Here is a 20,729-nt window from a genome sequence, read left to right on the forward strand (position 1 = left end):
CATGAGAATTTGTTATTTGGAATATTAAACATTAAAATGAATGGTTGGAGAAAAGCCTTTTCCTGTGATTCTAAATGCACCGCTTTGAATAAGGTTTATTGGCAAAATACACTGTAGGAATAATTTATAAATAAAATCACACTCGAAGAGCGTTGTGGAGAACGTCCAGTCTGCGCGGCTAGTCTGGTGCTGACAAACAGCCCAGGCCGTTGTTTATGAAATCTCACCCACCGAAAGCTTCCCTTGCACTCGCTGCTGCCTGCCCATGAAGCTCCCTGAAGCCTTCTTTCGGAAGGGTGAGGGAAAAATGATCAAATTTATGCATTTAATAGACCAAATATTTTGGTGTTCTGTAACAATGAAAGAAATTAAGAGTCTTAACGGCTGTGTGAACCCTGCTTGTGAGAGAAGTATGCAGAACTCAGGAAATTTAGAGCAAGGGGTGATGTGTTGTAAAGCTTTTGAGAAGAAAAAAAGGTAGTGTGAGTCAATGACTGATGGTCAGCCTTTGAATCACTTGAATTGTATCCCTGTTTTAAGTCAATAGGATGGATTGTCACTGAGTGAGTTTATGGATGAAGGAAGGGGCAAAATCTGTCTTTTGGTATAACATTAAAGTAATATGCAGACAATGTTTATGTCAGGTTTTTTCCAGCTGGTTTTGGCACCATTATTGCTTTGTTCTTTCATCCCAAAAACATCACTTCTACTGCTGGCAGAAGTATTCAGGACCTGTGAGAATGGGGCTGATGTTCTGTCACTGCAAACATACTCACGGTATTGGTGAACAGGATTGGACCTTTGTCACTGCAGCACGTCCCAGGATGTGCTACAGTGCTACTCTTGGGTCTCTCCAAAAACAGCAGGACAGGCTGAGAGAAACCCTATTTTGAAGTTGGTAGTTGGACCTAGTTCAAATCAACTCGGAGCAGACATTGCAGCTGTCTGTCTATATGCAACCTTAATTTTTTGCTTTGTTAGATTTGATAAGGACTCAGGCTATCATTGGCTGGGTTAACGCTGCCAGGAGCAGGCTCACAGACATTGTAGAGGTGTGAACTTTACTCCTTGTGGTGTAGAGAGCCCCTGAATTTAAGAGATTTTCTTGTATCACCTTTGATTGCTTTTGAATTGGCGTTCTGGAATACTTACGCTAAATGGCTTTTGCAAGCACTTACTGCATACAGAAGCTGCTGGTTCCTGAGTGGGCTCACGGTGTGGTCAGTCCAGCAAGCTGCTCCCAGCAAAAGAGCCCCCCACCTGTTCTAGATACTGGATCCACAGGCAGATGCTCCTTGCGATTGAATTTACTGCCTATGGGAGCAAGTGTGGCATCAGGTGAGAGCTTAAACCCTGGCTCTTTAAGGTAGAATGTAGGTCTCCTCTATTTGCTTGGTTTAGACTACAGCCTAGCAGACACTTTAGCATGGTTTTAATTGAAAACAGAGCTATTACTAGCTTAAGTCTGGTTTGTGTCCACTCGGTTGCCCTGCGAATGGATTATGTGGACTCCACAGGTGCCCAGGCAAGTTGTGGACGGGCTGTGGACCTGGAAGCGCTGTGGCCACATTTCCACCGTGCTGCCTGGACCCAGCTGGTTAACCACCAGTGTCACTGACCTGTCTTTTCTCCATCGTACCTTTAGTCTCCTTCATACCATTGTGCCTTCAGTCTAATTTAAATACTCTTGATACTGTCTGCGGGTTTTGTTTTATCCTGGGTATCCCAAACTACTTTCAGCTCAGTTATGTGAAAGTTGACTGTAAACAGCTAAGTTGAACACATGCATAATACAATATATATCCAGTTTCTTTGAAACCTAAAGGTCAGGAGTGTACACAAGTGCTCTGCTTATTTGTGGCTATTTGGCATTAGGCTCTATTTGACAGAAAAGATTAAACACTGGGCAAAAGTGACAAAAACATAACTCGCTTTCTGTAGTGCACTTGCTATATACATTCTCATGAAAAACTGAAATACGAGTTAAATACATACTTATTTTATTCCACGCTATAGAATAAGTGTATTTAGGCAGTTTTTCAAAGTGTATTGTACACTGCATGCACAATAAATCAGTTTAATAGCTTGACTGTTTTACAATTTGTGTTCAAAGAACTGTATGATAGGCAATGAGATCATGTTATGGCATGACTTGTTGTCCACTTGGACCAAATCCCAAATTTTTTTATGAAAAAATGGAAACCCAAACTGATAGATGAAATGTATATTAAACATTTTAATATAAGCATTTGCTCCAAGAAAGAAACTTCACGTTATGTTCAATTTTTAAATCCCTCCAAATAGAGGATTTAAGACAAGAAATTTTGAACGTGATTTCATTGCAGTATTACACTGAAGATTGATGTAATATTTTTCAAAATGATGTAACAGTTTCCAAATACAGATTTTGGAATCTTATGCTAGAAATCAAGATAATATTTTAGGGCCTGCACATTTAGCTTTAAAACTGTCCTTGAAAGGATGACTTGTCTATGTTGACAAGAACTTCTACCTGTGTGAAATATCTTATAAAGATAGCTTATGACTAGCAGGTCACCATCAAATAGTAACACTAAGAATATTCAAGTCTACATTTGTAAAGACTTATGCATGCAGTTTTGTCTCTTACACATTGTTTAGATGTGTGGACTAAATGTATTGTGCCTCAAACACCAACAAACTTGAAATTACACTATGTAAATATATACAGATATGATGCTGTATATGTTTAGTACCACAGTAAATATAACTGTAATCAAATGATACTAGACATATGTAGGACCATAGTTAAATTCCAATTAAGAAAAAAAGCCAGAAAAAATCATTTTTTCTAACAGTATTTCACAGTAGAAGGAGGCAGTCCTTTCTCACTGAATTTTCCCCCCTCAGGATTTGTAAACATCATAGCTATTATTCTATCAGTATAATAATTGAATATTTTATTCATAATGGTAAGTAGCTAACCAACATGAATAAAGTTGTCATAACACAATAACACTTTCAGACAAAACAGGTATTTATTAAAAGAAACATTTATAAATATTTTGTCTTGCATTTTAAACTACATTTTCATAAATAACAATATTTAAAAGTGCTGAATATGGTAGGATAGTCAGCAACGCCACTGTAAACAGATTTGTTTTCCACTTTGCAGATTTTTTTTTTAGATCCCATTTTGTCAAACACTACAACAGTTAAAATATTTGCATAGGGAATAGAGAATAGCCCTTTTAATCATCTCCTGAATTCTATATAAATTACAAAACCAAATGAGTTTAAGAAACAGTTCGTTAAATTGTTCATATATATATATATCCAAAAAAAGCACACAGGTTTCAAGTAAAAAGAATGATTAAAAAATTCCCCAGACTTGCTATTTGAAGCATGTTCAATAAATTAAAAAAAATGAGAGGTAGTAAAACAAAGGAAAAATATAAGCCCCAGAAGATAAACTAAGACCTGCATCCTACCAGTTACTGTGTAGCAGCAGACCTGCCTCGGCCGCCAGGGCTGCAGGGAGAGCCGGCACCAGAGGCTGCCTGGAGGGAGGAACTGGGTGGTTGGAGCCAAGTGTGTTAGGGCTAGATTCCGCTCAAGGACACAACTGCCAGACCTTCCAGTCCCTTCAAAAGCAACAGGCTTATGCCACGTTTAGTCCTATGCAAGTGAGAAGAACCTTGCCTCTTAAGTCTTAGTACGAGACCAGAGTTGTCAGTATTAAATATATATATACACATACACACACATATATATATATATATTTAACAAGTATTCAAAGCCATTTCTTGGTATATCTTTAGCAGTTTGTGAGGGATGCTAACGCTCATTTTACTTGTATATGGTAGGTAGAAAGATGTGGGGTTTTTAAGTTCCAAGTCACTGTCTCTTTAAACATCAAAATGCATCCTAAAGTTGGACATTTTTTGATAAAAAGGCCAAGCAAACACCTATTAAAAACTCCATGGCAGCCAAGTGATGGGCGTACTGTGCTGCCTTAGCTCTGATTAAGGGCTCAGTACAGGATTCTTTACCCAGGAAAGACACCCGTTGCATTTCTGTAGGCATTTTGCTTGGGTAAGGACTGTAAGTTTAGGAGCCCTTTAAGTTTGGTTTAATATTACTCTCTAAACCCCTTGTTTTCAAGGAGTTACTCAAAATCAATGAGGCTAGAAGCTAAGATAAGTCTTCTTTAACCCGCCACCTTGTAAAACATTACTTTGCTTAAAAACATTTTTTACTGGATTTAGCTTTCAAAAAAAAAAATCTTACAGGACAGATGCAATTCATCAAAATGTTCTAAAATGCTCTAAAATGCTACATGTAGGCAATCTTTTATTAAATTTCTTTATTAAAAAAACTAAATTATCAAGCTTTTTGTTTTTTTGTTTTTTGTTTTTGTTTTTTTTTGCTGAAGTACATAACATTATACAACAGTGTTAGAACTGGATAGCCAGTCTTTAATAAATCAATTACAGTATCTGACATCTGAAATGTACATTGAAAATCTTTGTTCTTTTAACAATTAAACAATATCAGCGCATAGATTGTGTCACCCAGATATGGATCCCTTTAAGTGGTTTGTGCTTTTTTTTCCTTTTTTTTTTTTTTTTTCTTTTTTGACATTGCAAACTCTGTAATGAAAATGCCACAGTTTTGGCAGTGAACAACCAGAGGAATCCTCCGCTTGATTTATTTTAAATAAACAGTGATAAATAGCTCTTTTTTTCTGTACAGAAATATTGGCTTCAAAAAGTCAGTGTATTGTACTCAGTAGAGGATGTTGAGTAATGCTACACCTTAAAAATTGGCTTTTTTCAGTTAGTGATGTTAAAAAATGCAAGCCTCTTTCTGGTTTGCTGCAATTGTTTCTATGTACCATAAGACTGTATTGCACAAAAAAAGTTCTTAAGTACAGATATAATTTATGTTATTGGATTAAATATTGCAACAACTAAGTGGTAAGTGAAGCAGTTTTACCTTGCACATGCAGTGTGAGGATACACAAGGAGACTGTTCATAAAACTACAAATACATCATTGCAATCTTGACTGCAGTAGGGTGAAAGGAGTGTGAAACAAATGTATTTTGGCAAATCCATTGTTCCCCTCCCATGCCATCTCAAGCAAGGAGGACCATGGTAAAAATGTAGACAGAGACCATAATATGTATTTGTTTTCTTCACAGTAGCCTGAGTAGTGCTAAACTGTAGTTCTCCAGGAACCCAGCTCCAGATGTTATTAAACTACTTTTCTTCCATCCCACCCACCCCCAAAAAATCAAGTTATTTTGCTTGAAAATTAAAACTAAGTTTCAGAAGTAGAGCCTGCAATACTTTCAACAAGAGACTTATAAATCTGAGAGTTCAAAAACCTTGGAAAAGAGTCTCTGTGCATTAGGGTATATATCTGGAGTTGGGCATCTTCATACATGTGAGGGCTGGGATCCAGTAAGTTTCTGTTGATCACTTCTCTCACCCGGGAATCAAGACTAACCTGAAGAAGATGAGAACACACTAATTTTAAATAGTAATATTGGAAAGGCTGTTATATGTATCTTTATTTCCCAGGGCTCCATTGAACATGACGAGTTTATCAGTTTATTCAAGTAATGCTCTGTGCTTCTTTCAGAGCCACCAAATTACAGACCGATACAGTCAACTCTATTTCAGTTTTGACTTGGTCTCTGCATCCATCTTAAGATTCGTAAGATGAAATGCAGTTGTATAACAGAATAAATACAGTGCAACTAAATAAACCTCTGCAGTAACCCAGATTTCCCAAAATATGTTATTTTACATTAAAAAAAAAAAAATTACATATTTAAAATTACTTCTCTGAAATGAATGCTGAATGACTGTCATTCAGAGAGCTGAAATGTTTTTTTCCTGACCATTTGTGGTTAAATCTTTAGAAGCTTTCTATTCAGCATTCTCATCTGGCTGCCCTACAGATTTTTTTCCCATTTTTTTCAGGCACGACACTTGTTACTCACAAATTACCCAGAGTTTTTTATCATGTCTATCGTGTTAATCTCCCCATTAATATTAACTATTTCAGATGAGTCCTTCTTTTCAAGACTCTTCAACATCTAGTAATTGATACTTTCAGGATATCATATGCCCATATTGAAGTTGTTAGCAAGTTTCAGTTTTAGCTTCTCACTTACTTTCCATTCGTAATGAACTCCTGTGCCTAGGCAGAAAAGGGCATATTATGCTTGGGATGAATGCACAGATGATTTTAGGATATCCTTTAGAAATTTGAAAGAATGTACAGCTTATCCACAAAATGCTCTAAAACCAGTGAAATTAATGCCTTCTGGATTAAATGAAATGGCAGTAGCAGGAAAGCCCACTGGGGCCAGCAAGGGTTTACTCAGCTAAGGAGAAAAAGGCTAAAACACCGAGTAGAGAAATACCGAGCATAGATCAGTTAAGCTACTATAATTTACACCAGGTTGCAATCTGACCCTACTACTCCGCAACCGTACCAATAGTCATATTGTCCGAAGAAGTGAGTTCAACCCTGGAAAGCTCCACGTACCAAGACACCTTGATATGCGAAGGATGCTACCTCCCTCAGAACATGTGTGGATGCACGAGCTTGTGTATTTATTGTTATATGTGGTGAAGCAAAATCTTTGAAATACAGGCGTACCGAGGAGCAAAACCACATTTTCGTTGTATCTTCAGTACCAACTGTAGAATCTGGCATTGTCGGTTTGTTGGCATATGGGAGTACGTTACTGCCACAGCAGGCAAGCTCCTTCTCCTCCAGTATTTGCTGTGACCTGGCTATGGGTCACAAGGCACGGCTACGATGCAGCCTAACCGCGAGTAAACCGTTGCCTATCCACGCCAGCAAACCGTACCCGTCATTCAAGGGCGCCGTCTCTGCAGAACGCCCACTGTGCCTGCTCCACGCGCGCTCCGTCCCTCCCAGCGCTCATCGCTCCACCCGCCCGCAGCGCCCCGGGGCGCTGGCGCTGGGCTCCCTCACGGGTGGGCAGCGGGGCGGCGCCGGCGGCCGGGAGGGACCGGCTGCCCCCCTTCCCACCCCGGCGCTTGCCGTCCCTTGGGCTGGCACGGCTCTCTGGGCAGCCCCGCAGCCAGCCGAGTTAAGGAATCGGCACTTCTTTCCTGGGCGGTTTTTCAACCGGGGCGTTTTCCCGGTAGAAGTCGTTGTCTAACTAAGGTAGCGGTGCGAGCGGACCCGGTTGCCCAGCAGGAATGAGCAGGCCGGTGGGGCCGCTCGGCCAGCGACTACCTGCTTTTGGATGCGACAGCGTGCAGCGCTGTAGTGCTCTGGTAGTTCTGAGAAGCGGGGCTGCAGCCATGTGTCTTCAGAATTTATTTGAATAGGTTTCGATCCTAGACCATTGCATTTCTGTAGCACAGAAACGACACGCTAAGGTTTAAGCAGTTCTCCCCCTGACACACATGGGCATGCACATATCTTAGCAAAAAAAGCCCGTGCAGTTAACTAATCGGTTCTTCATTATCAAATACAATAGCTGGGATAAAAAGCTCAACTTTGGCAGGATGGTGGGGGTTTGTGCCGTTGAAGATAGTAAAAGCTAACTGCACTTATAGAATGAAAAAAATTTAATTATGGAACTACTAATTCACATCGTAGTTTTTCAGTGACTCACTAAAGCCAGATGGCAAAACTAGCTGGAATTATTAAAGGTATTTCCTTGCTAAACAGATGAATACAAAGTATCTGTTTGTAATACTAAGGCCTTCTGCCTCAATAACTTCATGACTGAACATGTGATGCTAAATACTTTAGCTCTTTTACCAGAAGATCACACCTGGAATGGGATGCCTGCATGAACAAGAACTTTTCAGCTCCTGTGCCGATCTAAAGCATTGCAAACAGTTCTCGTTTGCCTCAGAAGATTTCCAGTTGCAGGAGCAACTGGATCGATGACATCTGCACATGTCCAATGCATCAAGTTTGTGAGTAGTTTTGTTAAACCCTAAGTCAAATAGCATTTAGTTAGTTTGAATTTTAACTGCTGGTTGACCTTAGCTTAAAAAGACAACTGAGCATTCAGCACATACTTATGTACTAGAGATATTATAAGAAAAACTCATCATTAGCTTGCTGTACTGGCAGTTATCTCACTCCAAAGCAAAAGTATACACTATGGCACAAGAGAAGATAATGGAGCTATAAATTGCTGTGGGCTTCATTCATATGAATGAAGTTGCAAATTATTACTGAATGCAGTGCAGAAGTAAAATGTGGGAAGCAAGGTTCTCCACAGTGAGCATAAATTAGCATAACACCATTGAGTGGAAAGTCAGATGCAATGCACAGACAAGGCAAAGGAGCTAAAGGTACATGATGTGGCCTAAGAAAGGTTCTTCTATAGTGCTGATATATTTACATATCTCTCTATTCCAAAACATGGTGTGATAGGGGATACTTGTTCTTTAGTCCAGGTGAAGAGAATTTCATAATTTGACTATTTCAGATTCAGGGTTGAAGGAAATCTTATATAATTTCCTAGATGTTCTCATACTTTTCATCAGAGTATTTTCTCTGATGGTGGTCTCCATTCCTGGACTCTCACATAGGAATAACCAGTGCAAATTTGGATTTTCTCCCAGACAGCTGTTGCAGCAGATAAATCTATAATGATTCTGATTTAAATTCCTTAATTTGGGTACCTTTTCTCCAGAAATTCATTTGCATTACTTACTTCCCCTCTCTAGCAGGCAGGTAGCATTACTAAAGCAGCATACCTATTTCTCAGCCTTCTCTTACTGGAGTTTCTTGAGTCTTATAGAGAGCTTTGAGTGTTCCGGCCAGCGATGCTAAATGGCCTGGCACCTGTGTCCCTTCCTTTCCTGATTTAATGTCCATACTAAGACTTTCATCTGACAAATCAGGCAGACCTTCAGAGCCCCATCTGGCAATCCAGGGTATAACATTTCTGCTCCAGAATAACAGAAAATGCAAACGTAATGTTTACAGCTTTACCTCTTTTGGTGATAGTATAGAAATGTAATCTTCATATATAAGTCTTGCTTTTTCTTCAATAACTTTCTTGTTCTGTTCCTTCTTTAGATCTTCACAGGCAAGCCAGAAAAGCAGATTCTCCTCACTATACTCTGTTCGAAGAAACTCTCTGAAAAGGTTCCTCCCAGCTGGTGTTTTCATCATCTTGTCAAAATTCTGAGCCCAAGACAAAATTTCATCTGCAGTAGGATTTTGGCTGCAAAAGCAAAGTATCATTACAAATATGCATCTATTTTTGTAACAGTGTTTTCATACATTCATCCAAAAATTCTCCTTTCAACTGCACCGTAGTCCAGAGTGAAAACTGGAAGCAACAAGGCTTCAGCAGTGACAGGGGAATTTTGTTCACTCTCCACTTGTGCATTCATTATCTCGATAGCCCACTAAACGTGTTTAACATTACGAGACATGCACTTGGCTTTCTACAAGTTTTCCACTAGAGTTGTTAGCCATCAGACTCAAAGACAAAATCCCACAACAGCATTGAATTCCTGCCTTTGCAGTTAAAGGAGATGTGATTTCAGGGAGCTGGCAATAGACTCTTTTCCATGAGGGGTTTAGATGACACCTGATGTCCCTGCCTGCTTCTGATGGTGTTTGGCCAATCACTGGCTGCCACACGATTTGGTTCAGGAAGGACAAGAAAAACAAAAGGCTCTTGGCAGCCAAAAGCATACTAATGAGGCCCAACAAAATAGTAATTCAGAGAGCATTTAAATTAGCATATTTCTCTGTGCTTGTACCTAAGGGTTGCTAAGCTTCCCTCTGTTTGGTGCTATTGACCTGAATGATGATCTATTGGCATGAGATGTGACGGACATTGCTGGCAAAACTGGAGAGAGAAGAAATGGGAAAGAGTCCTTATTTCCATTTTCTGAAGGAAACTATTCGTGGATTCTAACAGTGGACACACTGGATAAGTGATCAGAAGACTAACTTGTGTCACTAATCCATTAACGTACTAATGAATAGCTTGAGAAGGTAAGACTCCAAGTTACTTAACAATTAAATATAGTTTCAAACTTAATTCTGAGTGCTTGCCCCCCCTCCCTGATAGGATCCAATACAAGAGCTTTACTAGCTGTTGTTAATAGCTTCCGTGTAATCATGTTGCACAATAACTGACATTTGTCTATATGATTTCCCTTCAAGTCCATTTATCAACTCCTACTCTGCATGCAAGGCAGACTGGATGATGGGAATATATTTGTGATAGCTTTTCGGCAGTCCAAAAGATCTAATGAATGAGAAAGTGTTTAACATTTAAACTATCCAGCAAAATAATTGTAATTTGATCCGAAAAGTATAAACATATGGATTTGAAGGTGAAAAGTCCTCTCTCTGAGGAGAGTGAAAGAACCTGCTGAGGTGGATGGAGCTGACAAGCAACCTGTGCTCCCTCATTTTCTATTGGGAAGCTTTCCTCACTACAGTATTTTGTGGAAATTTCTGACATTGTCCTCTCATAAATGACCTTGAGTAGCAATGAAGACAATGAGTAGTTTGGGTTGCTTTTACCATCAATCATATCCTCTTGAGGTAAGTTTTAATTTACTTTTTATGGGACTAGAGAACTCAAGGCCACTGATAGGTTATCATTTTTCCCAACACAATGGGCCCCAACTTTAGACAGAAGTTCAGACTTCCAATGTCTGTTAGCCTGTTTCTCAAGGTATGTGTTTCCTTAGTTAATTCCAGTGAAACCATAGTCCAAGCTGTTTTATGAAAGGTAGCCATGTTAAAAATCTGACTATGAAGTACACTTGGGCCCCGTTAGTTTTTCTTCTTGTCTCGATAAACAGAAGAAAATGATCCCACAGGTGGCAAAGGCTTCTTATAGAGACCCACAGATCTATGGAACCACCCATGTGCCTCCCATTCCTCCCCACCATTCTCCCCCGCAAATAAGAAACTGTAAGTAAGCCTGGCTTATGAATGTCTCTGCTGGCTTTTCATTGTCAGGACAGATTTTGCTTCCTTTTTTGGAGGAAAAGTAATTAGAAGGACATTCCGGAAGCATAAAAACCAAGGCAATTCTTGATATTAGTTACAGGCAAATTAAAAACATTTCCTAGACAACAGTTTGACCAACTTACCATTCTTCTATGACTTGGATACTCTCCATTTTGGTCGTGTGTGTTGGCCTTCCTGCATTGTCTCCTCTATCTTCATTCCTAACAGTGAGGCTGCAATGTAGTACAACACTTTATTTTGTCTAGAGAAAGTTAATTTAAAACAATGACTATAGTAATGAAAACTTTTAAAATATATAAACCTATGTATAATGTCATTTTTTCACTCTTGCCCCTAAAATTTTGGAGAGGAATTTTTGATAATGACTTCTCCCCTTAATTCTGATGAATATTAATTAACAGTTGCTATTAGCATGTGTAATGTTTTACAGGCTCACAGTTTATCCACTGAAAGATGGACACAAACTTAGAGGCCACTTTTGGAGTGATTTCACTTAGTAAATTGAGCATATTAGTAACAATAAGGGTAGGGGGGATAAGAATATCTGAACCGGACATTGATGAGGCTTTGGTACCCCACCAGTTCTGGATGGTTGTTTATTCTTTATGAACGTTCCCTTTTTTCCCTCCAGGATACGGTGGCAGTAGATGGCTCAGATACAGAACTTAGCGTGTGGCAGCTCCTTATGATTTCCTCCTCTGACCTAAATTTGTTTTTCATTCCAAAAAGTAAAACTTACTGGCCTCTCAACAGAGAGGCATCCATTACCCTCGTATTACCACAAGCAAGGAAAAGAAAGACTTCCTTTACGTAAGGATGTTTTTAATTTTTTTTCTTCTTCTTTTTTGAGGTGGTAACTAGCATCACTTATTTTTCTGTAAATATCTTTTAATTGGATTTGCTTTAGTGGTAGCGACTTCCTCTGTGTGTGCTCTCTATGAATGTTCTGGAACATGGCCTTGCCAGCAAAAACACAATTACCGGTAACTACTGAAATAAAGCACATTTTGAATGGCATAAGTATTCATATAGGAAACCTGGTTCCAATAATTAAACTTAAGAAATGGAATGTAGTAAGGACATGGAGATTTCCCTTTATCATGTGTTCCCTATGTGTCCAATTGAAAGAAAACAAGCAACCGAGCAAAAAATCCCCCCCTCCCAATCCTCATAGAGCTCATATTTTAATATTGAGTGTTCACCGTACAGTGATGCTCTCAGTCATCCTAAGTGGCGATATACAAAAATATGTTGGTAGCAGAAAGCTTCTCCCTCCCCCACTAATCTGAGTAACTTCTGCTCAGCTCTCAGAAAAAATCCCAGCTTCGAGAGATTTTTAGCACAAGTAACCTTTCTTTCTAGCCCCTCTGCGTTTATGAGTTTCTTCAACATTTTTCCAAGCCTTTGGCAGAGTTACCAGGTGATCTCAAATACTCTTCTGAAAACGGGAAGTTTAAGCTCCCAGGTAACGCAGAGCACATATTAAGACTTAAACATTACAAAGACGTACACTTTCAAACGAAGCTGTTTGATACTGGTTGCTCCTTCACTTACCTGCCAAGACCTTAGTTCAGGCCCTTGGTCCTGCTTCCCCTGTTACAGCGTAGGAATGCAGCTCCAGTGCTGCTAAGGTGTTAGGCTGTCATCAGCTGCTGCAGGAGAAACAACACATCCTGAACTCTGGGGTTGGCAGGTAAAAAGCCTTTCCGTCTCCTCTGACCTGTTGCTCGTCAGTCTATAGCGGGAGCACCCAGGAAAGCCAACGGGAGTTCCGTATACAGGAGGAGAAAAAAAGGGACCATCCACTTTCTGTCTTGTAATCTTTAAGTCCACACATGTAACTGCGTAGGGTCACCTTGCATCTGGCTGGAGCACAAAGTTGGGGTGAGGGAGAAACAGGGAAGGCACTAAGCTTCTCTCTCTCCCTCCCTCCCTCCCTCCTTTGCAGTCCGTAGGTAGAGCAGCATTTGTCTCCTCTGCTAGGTGCAGAGAACTGAGCGTCCTTTGGTTCCATGGAAGAGTAACGCCATGGAAAGAGGAAACAGCTTGTGAAGTTTGGGAATGTAACGGGATGTTCACCCGAGTCCATCCAAAAGAGAATGAAGCTGCCTGTTTTCTTTCCTCCATCACATGAGCAGCAGCTAAGCTGTACTGAGATAATTTACTTGTCGGGCAGTAGACATCCAAGGTTTGGATGCAGAGTCTTACTGGAAGTAGAATGTGACTCATCTGAGAGCAGTTAATCTACACTGCTAATTTAATTTGATGTCTGGGATCAAATACTCTTTGTTTTTCTCATGCTAAATCTGTGCTAAACTTAGGAAAACCAACATGGGCTGATGAAGGTGGAATACAAGTAGTGAGTGGTGAGTCAGAAAGGGAAACAGGAAAACAGACAAGAAAGCCATGTTGACTTGATTGCACTTGTTTATCAAAGGAGTAATGGATAGGCCCTACGCATTTTGATTTTCTACAGGACTACACCTCAGTAAAAAGTTCAGATGGTGGGCCCAGAACGTAGCGTGCAGTTTTCTGGTATCTATACCAGAGTGACGATGCAAAGTACACACTTGGCCCTAATTCCTTCATCTCACCACTCATAGCTGGAGTTCGATGGCTGAAGTTAGAGTTGCAAAACAGGGAAGACTCTAAAGAAAGAAGTGTTATACCTGGTTGGAACAATTTCTTGAGTTTCGGTATTGTATTTAAAACTGTGCTAAATTTATAATACATCTTGGCCTAAATTCTGCATTATGTTTCTAGTAACAAACACTAGCACTACATTTCAACTTTTATTTATCTACATCTGTCAAGGCTGGAGTTCCATCGGATACATTACTTTTGATATGTTTTTCCTGTGAAAGAAACCATCATTTTTATACAGAAGTACATTCAATATAGACACGTTCTGTTTTCACTCAAGGAACTGGTTGATGTTCGCTTATAAAAAAAATTAAACATTTACACATTTGTGACTGGAAAGCTAATTTAAAAGCAGCCTTTAAATAACGCTGATCACAGTAACACATTGCTACCTTTTACCTCAAATTGACAGCACTGCATTGCTATGTTGTTATCTTCAGTTGAAAATACCCTATCTGTTCACATTTCTCTGTGGAATTCAAGCATCCTCAGCAGGAAAGGCACCCTGTATACCTGGAGTTGGTGTCCTTGATACATTATTCCATCATGGAAGCTAGCTGATTATGTCAGAAAAATTACGCTGTATAGTGTAAAACTAAACAGAATAAAAGTAACAGGATAAAGATTAACAAAATGATCTTACTTAGTTAAGGCTTTAAGAAGAGGAAATTGCTGATACGCCTTATCAAAAAGTAGTTAAATGAAAGGGAGGTGTTCTAGAGAGATATCTGATGTAAGTTAACATATATGGTGCCATTATTATTTATTAGTTGGAGTACATCCATCAGATATCTTTAAAATTTAGAGATGTAAAGTACCCATGATAAAAGCACAACAAAACTACTAATGCCTTAAAAAGAGAGAGTTTGGGGTGTCTGAAGGCTGAGTTTAAGTGGAAAGCACAAGCACTGGTTTGTTTTCTGTTCCTATGGAAGGTTTGTTCTACCTGCTTTTATGCTGATTTTATTGCTTTGGAGAATATGGTAAAAAGTACTTCAGTAAACCCAAGTGGCCTGAGCTCAATGTACCTTTCAAATATATTTTGGGTTCCTGACTTCTACAAAAATGATAGTTTCTTTAACTACTGCAACAGTATTATTATAATTTCTGTTTGGAGTGCATTTCTATTTTGCAACTTCACAGACTTTATAAGTAAAAATGTTAATGACCAGGGACTATTTGAAGAAGTATACAAATTGAACAAACTACCACATATAAGGTTAAACTAGTCAAGGTTCCTAGCTGATGTGTGTTTGGAAGAACTACTGGGATTCAGAAAACCAATCTTTATTTATTTAGCTACTCTTATTCCACTGTTAATATTCATGTTCAGCAATTAAATAATTGTTCTGTTGAGTAATGACTTAGCATGGCACTGCTGCACGGTAAGGTGAAAAAGCCAAGCTAATTGGATAAAATTATCAAGAGAGTTGGACTAATTTAAGGGCAAAAATCTTACTGACTCTTCCTCCAGGTGTTTCCAGCTGGTGGTTTTAGCCTTTTTTTAAAAGTTGCTTAGCATCCCTACTGCTGCACTTGCCTTCTACTGCCATTAAGAAACTGAAAATCATTTAGAGCTTGGACCTGATCTTTCATTCTCTGTATATCCACTAAACAGTCTTTAATTGCTTCCCAAGGGTCAGATTCTCATGTACCAGTAGCCTAAATCTGGTGAATCAGTGAAATTACTCTTATCACTATGGCAAGAAAACTATGCCATTGTGACAGGTCCTAGGATTAATATTCTGCCCATGTATGGCTAACACCAGTTACTATTCACTCAGGTATTTTATCAGTTGATGATGCATGATATGCAGTATATCATCACAGTATTTTGCAATTATGTCTGGCTTTGAAGACAATGTGACAATTAAAGCCTCTTGCCTTAGTGGTGTTTTTTGTGCTGCCGCAAAGATAAGGAGTAGAAATCAAAGCGGGACACTGTGAACTACTTGGTTGTCTATTGGGTTGCCATTCAGGAGATCTGTGCTCAATTCCTACTTCTTGGCTGAAGTTTGCAGATGCTAGGCCCCGCAGAGCAACGATTACATTTTAGGCTGAACCTGTGTATGTCACACAGTAGGGCCACAAGCCCTCTAGCCAGCCCTATAACACAAAAATCTTCCTTATTCCAGCCCAAATGCCACATGAAGTCAGCTGCACATACATAATTTAAAGGCAGGATTTGCTTTTCAGATAAAAATCAAAACTCAGTTAAGATCCCCTGGATAACAGATGTTCTGACATCTTTCTTTCACTGATCTACCCTTTGAAAGAGTGTATCTCACTGGCACCACTCTTCACCCTATGCTACTCCTAGGAATTTTTATTATCATTGAGATAAAAAGAGACAAAATATTTTTAGATCATAGGTCCAAAAGCCAAGAAGTATTTTTTGATGCTTGAATCCAGCTTCCAGTGCAAGCAAGCTACAGGCAGGACTGCCATAACTTAAATAACGGTGATTTAGTGGATGTAGATTAAGTGAAAGCTTTCTTAAAAAAACCCACAACTCCCCCCCCCCCCCCAAAAAATGACAAGAGATCAAGATTTAATTGTGATTTTAAAATTCCACTGGTAGATGATGTAAAATGGCCATTCACCTAAAATGTTGACAAACACAGGTTAAATTTACCAAATAGATTCAGATAGGAAATATTTTTTCAAGGTTGTCTGGAGGAGGAAAAGCCCTCCTTTAAACAAGCAAGTTAGTTACTGCACTCATTCAGGATTTAAAACACCCTTCCTGTGGGACTGCAGTGGAGTAGATGTCTTTCAAGCTATTCTGCTGAAGGTATTCCACTTTGGTGAAAATAATAGAATACTCATTACACAAGACAGAAACAGGAGACTCCTAACTTAATGGCAAATCATCCTGTAATAAAGACTTTTAAGCATTTTATATAAAGTACAATATTTTATACATCATTGAGAGGAGAGCCTGAAAACAGGAACATATGATTAGTCATTTTTTCCTGGGGTGAGGGGAAGGTGGTTTTGAAAACTGAGACAAAGATGGGCACCAACCCTACAACTTTCACCACCTGGGTAAATGCCTTTACTCTTCAATACAAAGTGGTTGTGCCCCTGCCTGTCTCTAAGCTCTTTGATTCCTTTACTTTTATTTTAAGTGTCTGGCTTAAAACATGCTGTATGAGCAGAAACATATTTTTCCTGGTTTTAATTGGGATGCAGAAAAAGTGCATGCCAGTATCTTTTTCATTCTTGACTGTGGTTCAGTCTGACCAGACTGTCTTCAATACTGTGGTTCAGCAGTCAGTGACTGAAAAATCAATTGTTTGCACAGCTCTGTTCACAAGTTCATTCCTACATGCTGAGGCAGGCTCTGCTAGAAGTCAGAGATGGATGCGGTCCGTGTATGCTGTATGATAAAGCAACAGACACCTATACCAGCACTTTTTAATTTCTTTTATGAAAGCAGAGATAAAATTTTTTTCTGACACCTTGTTTTTCTGACAGCTGGCGTATTTAAGCCTGATGGCAGCGAAAACTGATCAGGGCTGTGTTTGTTTATGAACAGAGCAGCATGATGGTTTTGCTATGCCGTACAAAGCAATAATAATGAAAAATAACTGCAATATTATCATGATACATTCATAAAGAACAATACAGCTATGTTAATCTCAAAATCACTGACAGTCTAGTCAGTGATGCTATCTCCTATATCTCTTTTAATGGCACAAAAATATGCATCCATGAGAATGAAATGTTACATGAACAGTACTATCCAAGGATAACTTTTTTTTTTTTTTAAGCTGATTAAAGGGTAAAAAACCTGCTTCTATCAAAGTTCAGAAAAGAATTCACTTTTTGTTATGATAAGTGAATAGTGTCCGGAGTAATTACTCTGAGAAAAACTAGAGCTAGAGTCTAGTCTGATTTTTATGAAGAAGCGATGCTTTGCACTAGATATTTTCATAGGCTCGGATAAACTTGCATTATATCCATCAGGCCCCTGGCTCTATTAGAGAGAAAGGGGATGCATCAGCCATCAAAACCATGCATTGTGGTCTCTTATCTCCACCCTCTGAGAATTTACCTCCTTGTAAGAATAGCAAGACAGACTAAAGCACTTAGACTGTTGTAGTAATACCAGCATATGCAAAGCATAGAATTGCAGAGCGAACTTCAGCCAAATTCGTGGCACTAAGGAATTCTAGAGTGGACCCCTGGAAGTCTGCGAGGCCAGCGTAAGTGATGTGCAGTTCCTCCACAGAAAGACGTGAAACAGTAAAAATTGCAAACTTGGTATTTCCCTATGTCTGCATTGGTTGTCTGAGAGAAACTTTGGAGGGGAACGGTGGTCAAGAGCTTTTGGAGTCATTTACTTAAATTGTTCAGAATCTGGTCTTAACTCAGTCAGCACAACATGATATTTTTTGTTCCAAAGAAGAAACAGAACAAAAAAATGTAAAACATTTTTTTTTTAAATTAGTCTCCATCCTGGTTCTTTGATGAGGTAAGATTTACAGATCTTCACTGAATTTATTAAAGAAATGTAGGATGTAAAATTTTATTCTGAAAACAAGGTAGAATTTTAGTGAAAAATAGCTATAACCTTCTCTGAGTAAAAAATGAATTGTCTTGTTCTTAGAACTAAATGATGGAGGTTGTGTTTAGTAGACTGACACAGCAAAGCGGTCTTTTGGGGAAAAGCCAACAATTACCATAAGGCTATAATCAGCCTACTTGGCAGTGTCCACTGAAACTATAAACTCCTTTCAAAAAGTCCAGGTACCTGTGGTGCTAAGTTTCATGAGTGCCAGAGTTACATTTGCCTTAGGTAAAAAGATGGTGCAAGAGACATGTATAATCCAAATTGTTTTTAAAAGAAAAAACCAAACAAGCATAGACTCCAGCTTGGATTCAGCTGTTTTAGAGTGAAAAAAATATGTGCTTGCAAGGAGAATTTATAAACTTGTGGTCTGATCCTGCAAGCCTTACCTCATATAAGAAAAAAACCCAAACAAGTATTTTTTGTTTTGTTTTGTTTTGTTTTGTTTTGTTTTAAATAATGCAAGTATCTGCAGGGTTAGCATCCTGGAGATTTTGTGTTACAGCTAAACCCCCTCCAATATTTCAAAGCTTCAGATGGGGGAAGGAATGTGGAGTGACAAACCTCACAGCTCTTTGCTCAGCTTACACTGTGGTCTCATCATTTTGACCTGTAACCACAAAAGCCACAGTGATAACTGGCCTTTTTTTTTTTTTCTCATAGGTCACAAAAAGTAAAATTAAAATGAAACAAATGATAAAAACAGATGCTTTGTCTCTTTCAATGGCTAGAAAACATCCAATTTCTTCCCTTCCAATTTTCCTTAGTGGTATTTTTTCCCCTAGAGTCAGTTTGCTATGTTGTAGTGTGGTGTACTTCAGATTTTTTTGCTTTTTTCCATCTCTTTGTTTGAAGAGCATACAGCTGAGAGCATACAGTCTGTAACAGACGGTTGGGCACTTGTGTGTGCCATGAATGTGCTTTCAACTGAACAGCTTAGTGTCTGCTCAGGATCCAGTAATAGTAAATGCAGGCAGACTTTTGGCTCCCATATGTACCTTTCTGCATACCATAAATCCTGTGGGCCAAGGGGGAGCTCAAGGTGGAAATTTTCTGGTCTGATTTTTGCTACCTAGGGTGGGTGCAGAGGCTGTTTCACAGGCCCTTCCACTGGGGTTTTATAGAGAATGCAGCTGACTGGAATGGAGTTTGTGTTCCGCACAGGTTTGACAGTTTAATTTACTTCTGAATTGGATTTTCCACAAAACAGTGTTTGTGGAAAAGTTCAAGATTAATGAAGATTCATAATTTGTTTTCATGGTTTTAAAAATAATTATAATTACATTTTAAGAAGAAATAATCAGTTGTCTTCATTTCATTCATTGTTAGTAACCGTTATTCTAACTAGTCTTTTGTAAGTATTTCTAGTTAATGTAATCAAATAATAGATTTAAATGAAATATTGTGCTTAACTTTAAAAGGCCCTTTAGAAAAATTACATTCTCTCATAGTAGATGTTTTTCCCAGTAAGCTTTCTGATTACAAGGAAAGAGATTTTCTAATAGGAAAACAGTTCATCAGGAAATCCAGCAGCTGTAACTCTTGACTTCATGATACCTGGAGTTTATTAGAACCTCATCTCTCAGAGTCCTGCAAAGAGTTAGCAGCCCACCTTTCCCTCAGAATAACGCTTATACTAAGAACTGTGGAGAGAAGCTTGAAGAGCAATGCCTTACAGCACCAAAATCCTAAAGCCCAGCAAAATCTGCATTTGGGTTTTGGATTATTTTGAAGTATCCTCACTTCCCTAAACCAGTCTGGAGGTTTCTAGAAGAGTGGCATTGGCGGTATGTCTGCAGAGCGTGTGAACATAGGAATAAAGAGATGTGGTCAACCCCCTGTGCCCACACACAGGTAGCTTGGCCTGTTCGCTGCCGTGTCTCTGACGCCTGCGCTGTAGCAGCAACCCAGGGGTGGCTGAAGGAAATACTGACAATTCCCCTGTCTTTGTTCCGTAGTGCTGCTCTTGCAGTGCTATTTAGACTTTTCTGTGTGGAGGAATAGCTTTTATCCCTGTGAAATATTTGAGAGTTTAGAAGGAAATACAGTTAAAAACACTATGGATGAGCAGGGTCCTACCTTTCTTCCTTGTGAAAACCTGGACTAAGATCTGTGAATTCTTTTGTTCAAAGGCTTATGATAACACATCATTGTTCAGAGTTGTGAACTTCCCCGTGAAAAATACGAAACTTCTCAGTTCATCTGAGATTGTATGTTTCTGCCATACTTTGAAGCGGGGGGAGAGCAGGCTGAATTTCTTACTGCTTTTCAATTGCAGCGCTTTCTTAATACTGTGCTGGATTCAGCGTAATTGGTCAAAGTCATTACAGATTCAACTATAAACCATAAAAGAAAAAGGAGATTGGTGGAAATTAAGGTTTAAGATATCTGGAGCATCTCAGGCTATTAAGGTCTAGTCAGTTAAGACATTTAGCTCTGTCCTCCTAGTCTTACTTATGTTGTGCTACTGCTCAGCTTGGGTAAAAGCAGAATTGAACCCAAGTGAT

At 39.1% G+C, this 20,729-nt stretch overlaps 1 protein-coding gene across 5 annotated transcripts in view; it reads right to left on the reverse strand.

Moving 5' to 3' along the window:
- Positions 1-5,118: 5,118 nt before the first annotated feature.
- The window catches only part of RGS17 (regulator of G protein signaling 17), a 72,510-nt gene continuing 56,899 nt past the window's right edge, over positions 5,119-20,729 (reverse strand). For 4 of the 5 annotated variants that reach the window (XM_069787049.1, XM_069787047.1, XM_069787051.1 and 1 more), the window contains 3 exons: positions 11,126-11,215; positions 8,991-9,225; positions 5,119-5,492 (listed from right to left, as the gene is read on the reverse strand). In XM_069787049.1, the coding sequence (XP_069643150.1) occupies positions 5,304-5,492; positions 8,991-9,225; positions 11,126-11,215 (514 nt within the window). In that variant the 3' untranslated portion in view covers positions 5,119-5,303. The remainder of the gene's footprint in view (positions 5,493-8,990; positions 9,226-11,125; positions 11,216-20,729) is intronic. The other variant, XM_069787048.1, reaches the window with a different exon arrangement.

Source organism: Haliaeetus albicilla, chromosome 7, assembly GCF_947461875.1.
Source record: "Haliaeetus albicilla chromosome 7, bHalAlb1.1, whole genome shotgun sequence".
Classification (NCBI taxonomy): Eukaryota; Metazoa; Chordata; class Aves; order Accipitriformes; family Accipitridae; genus Haliaeetus; species Haliaeetus albicilla.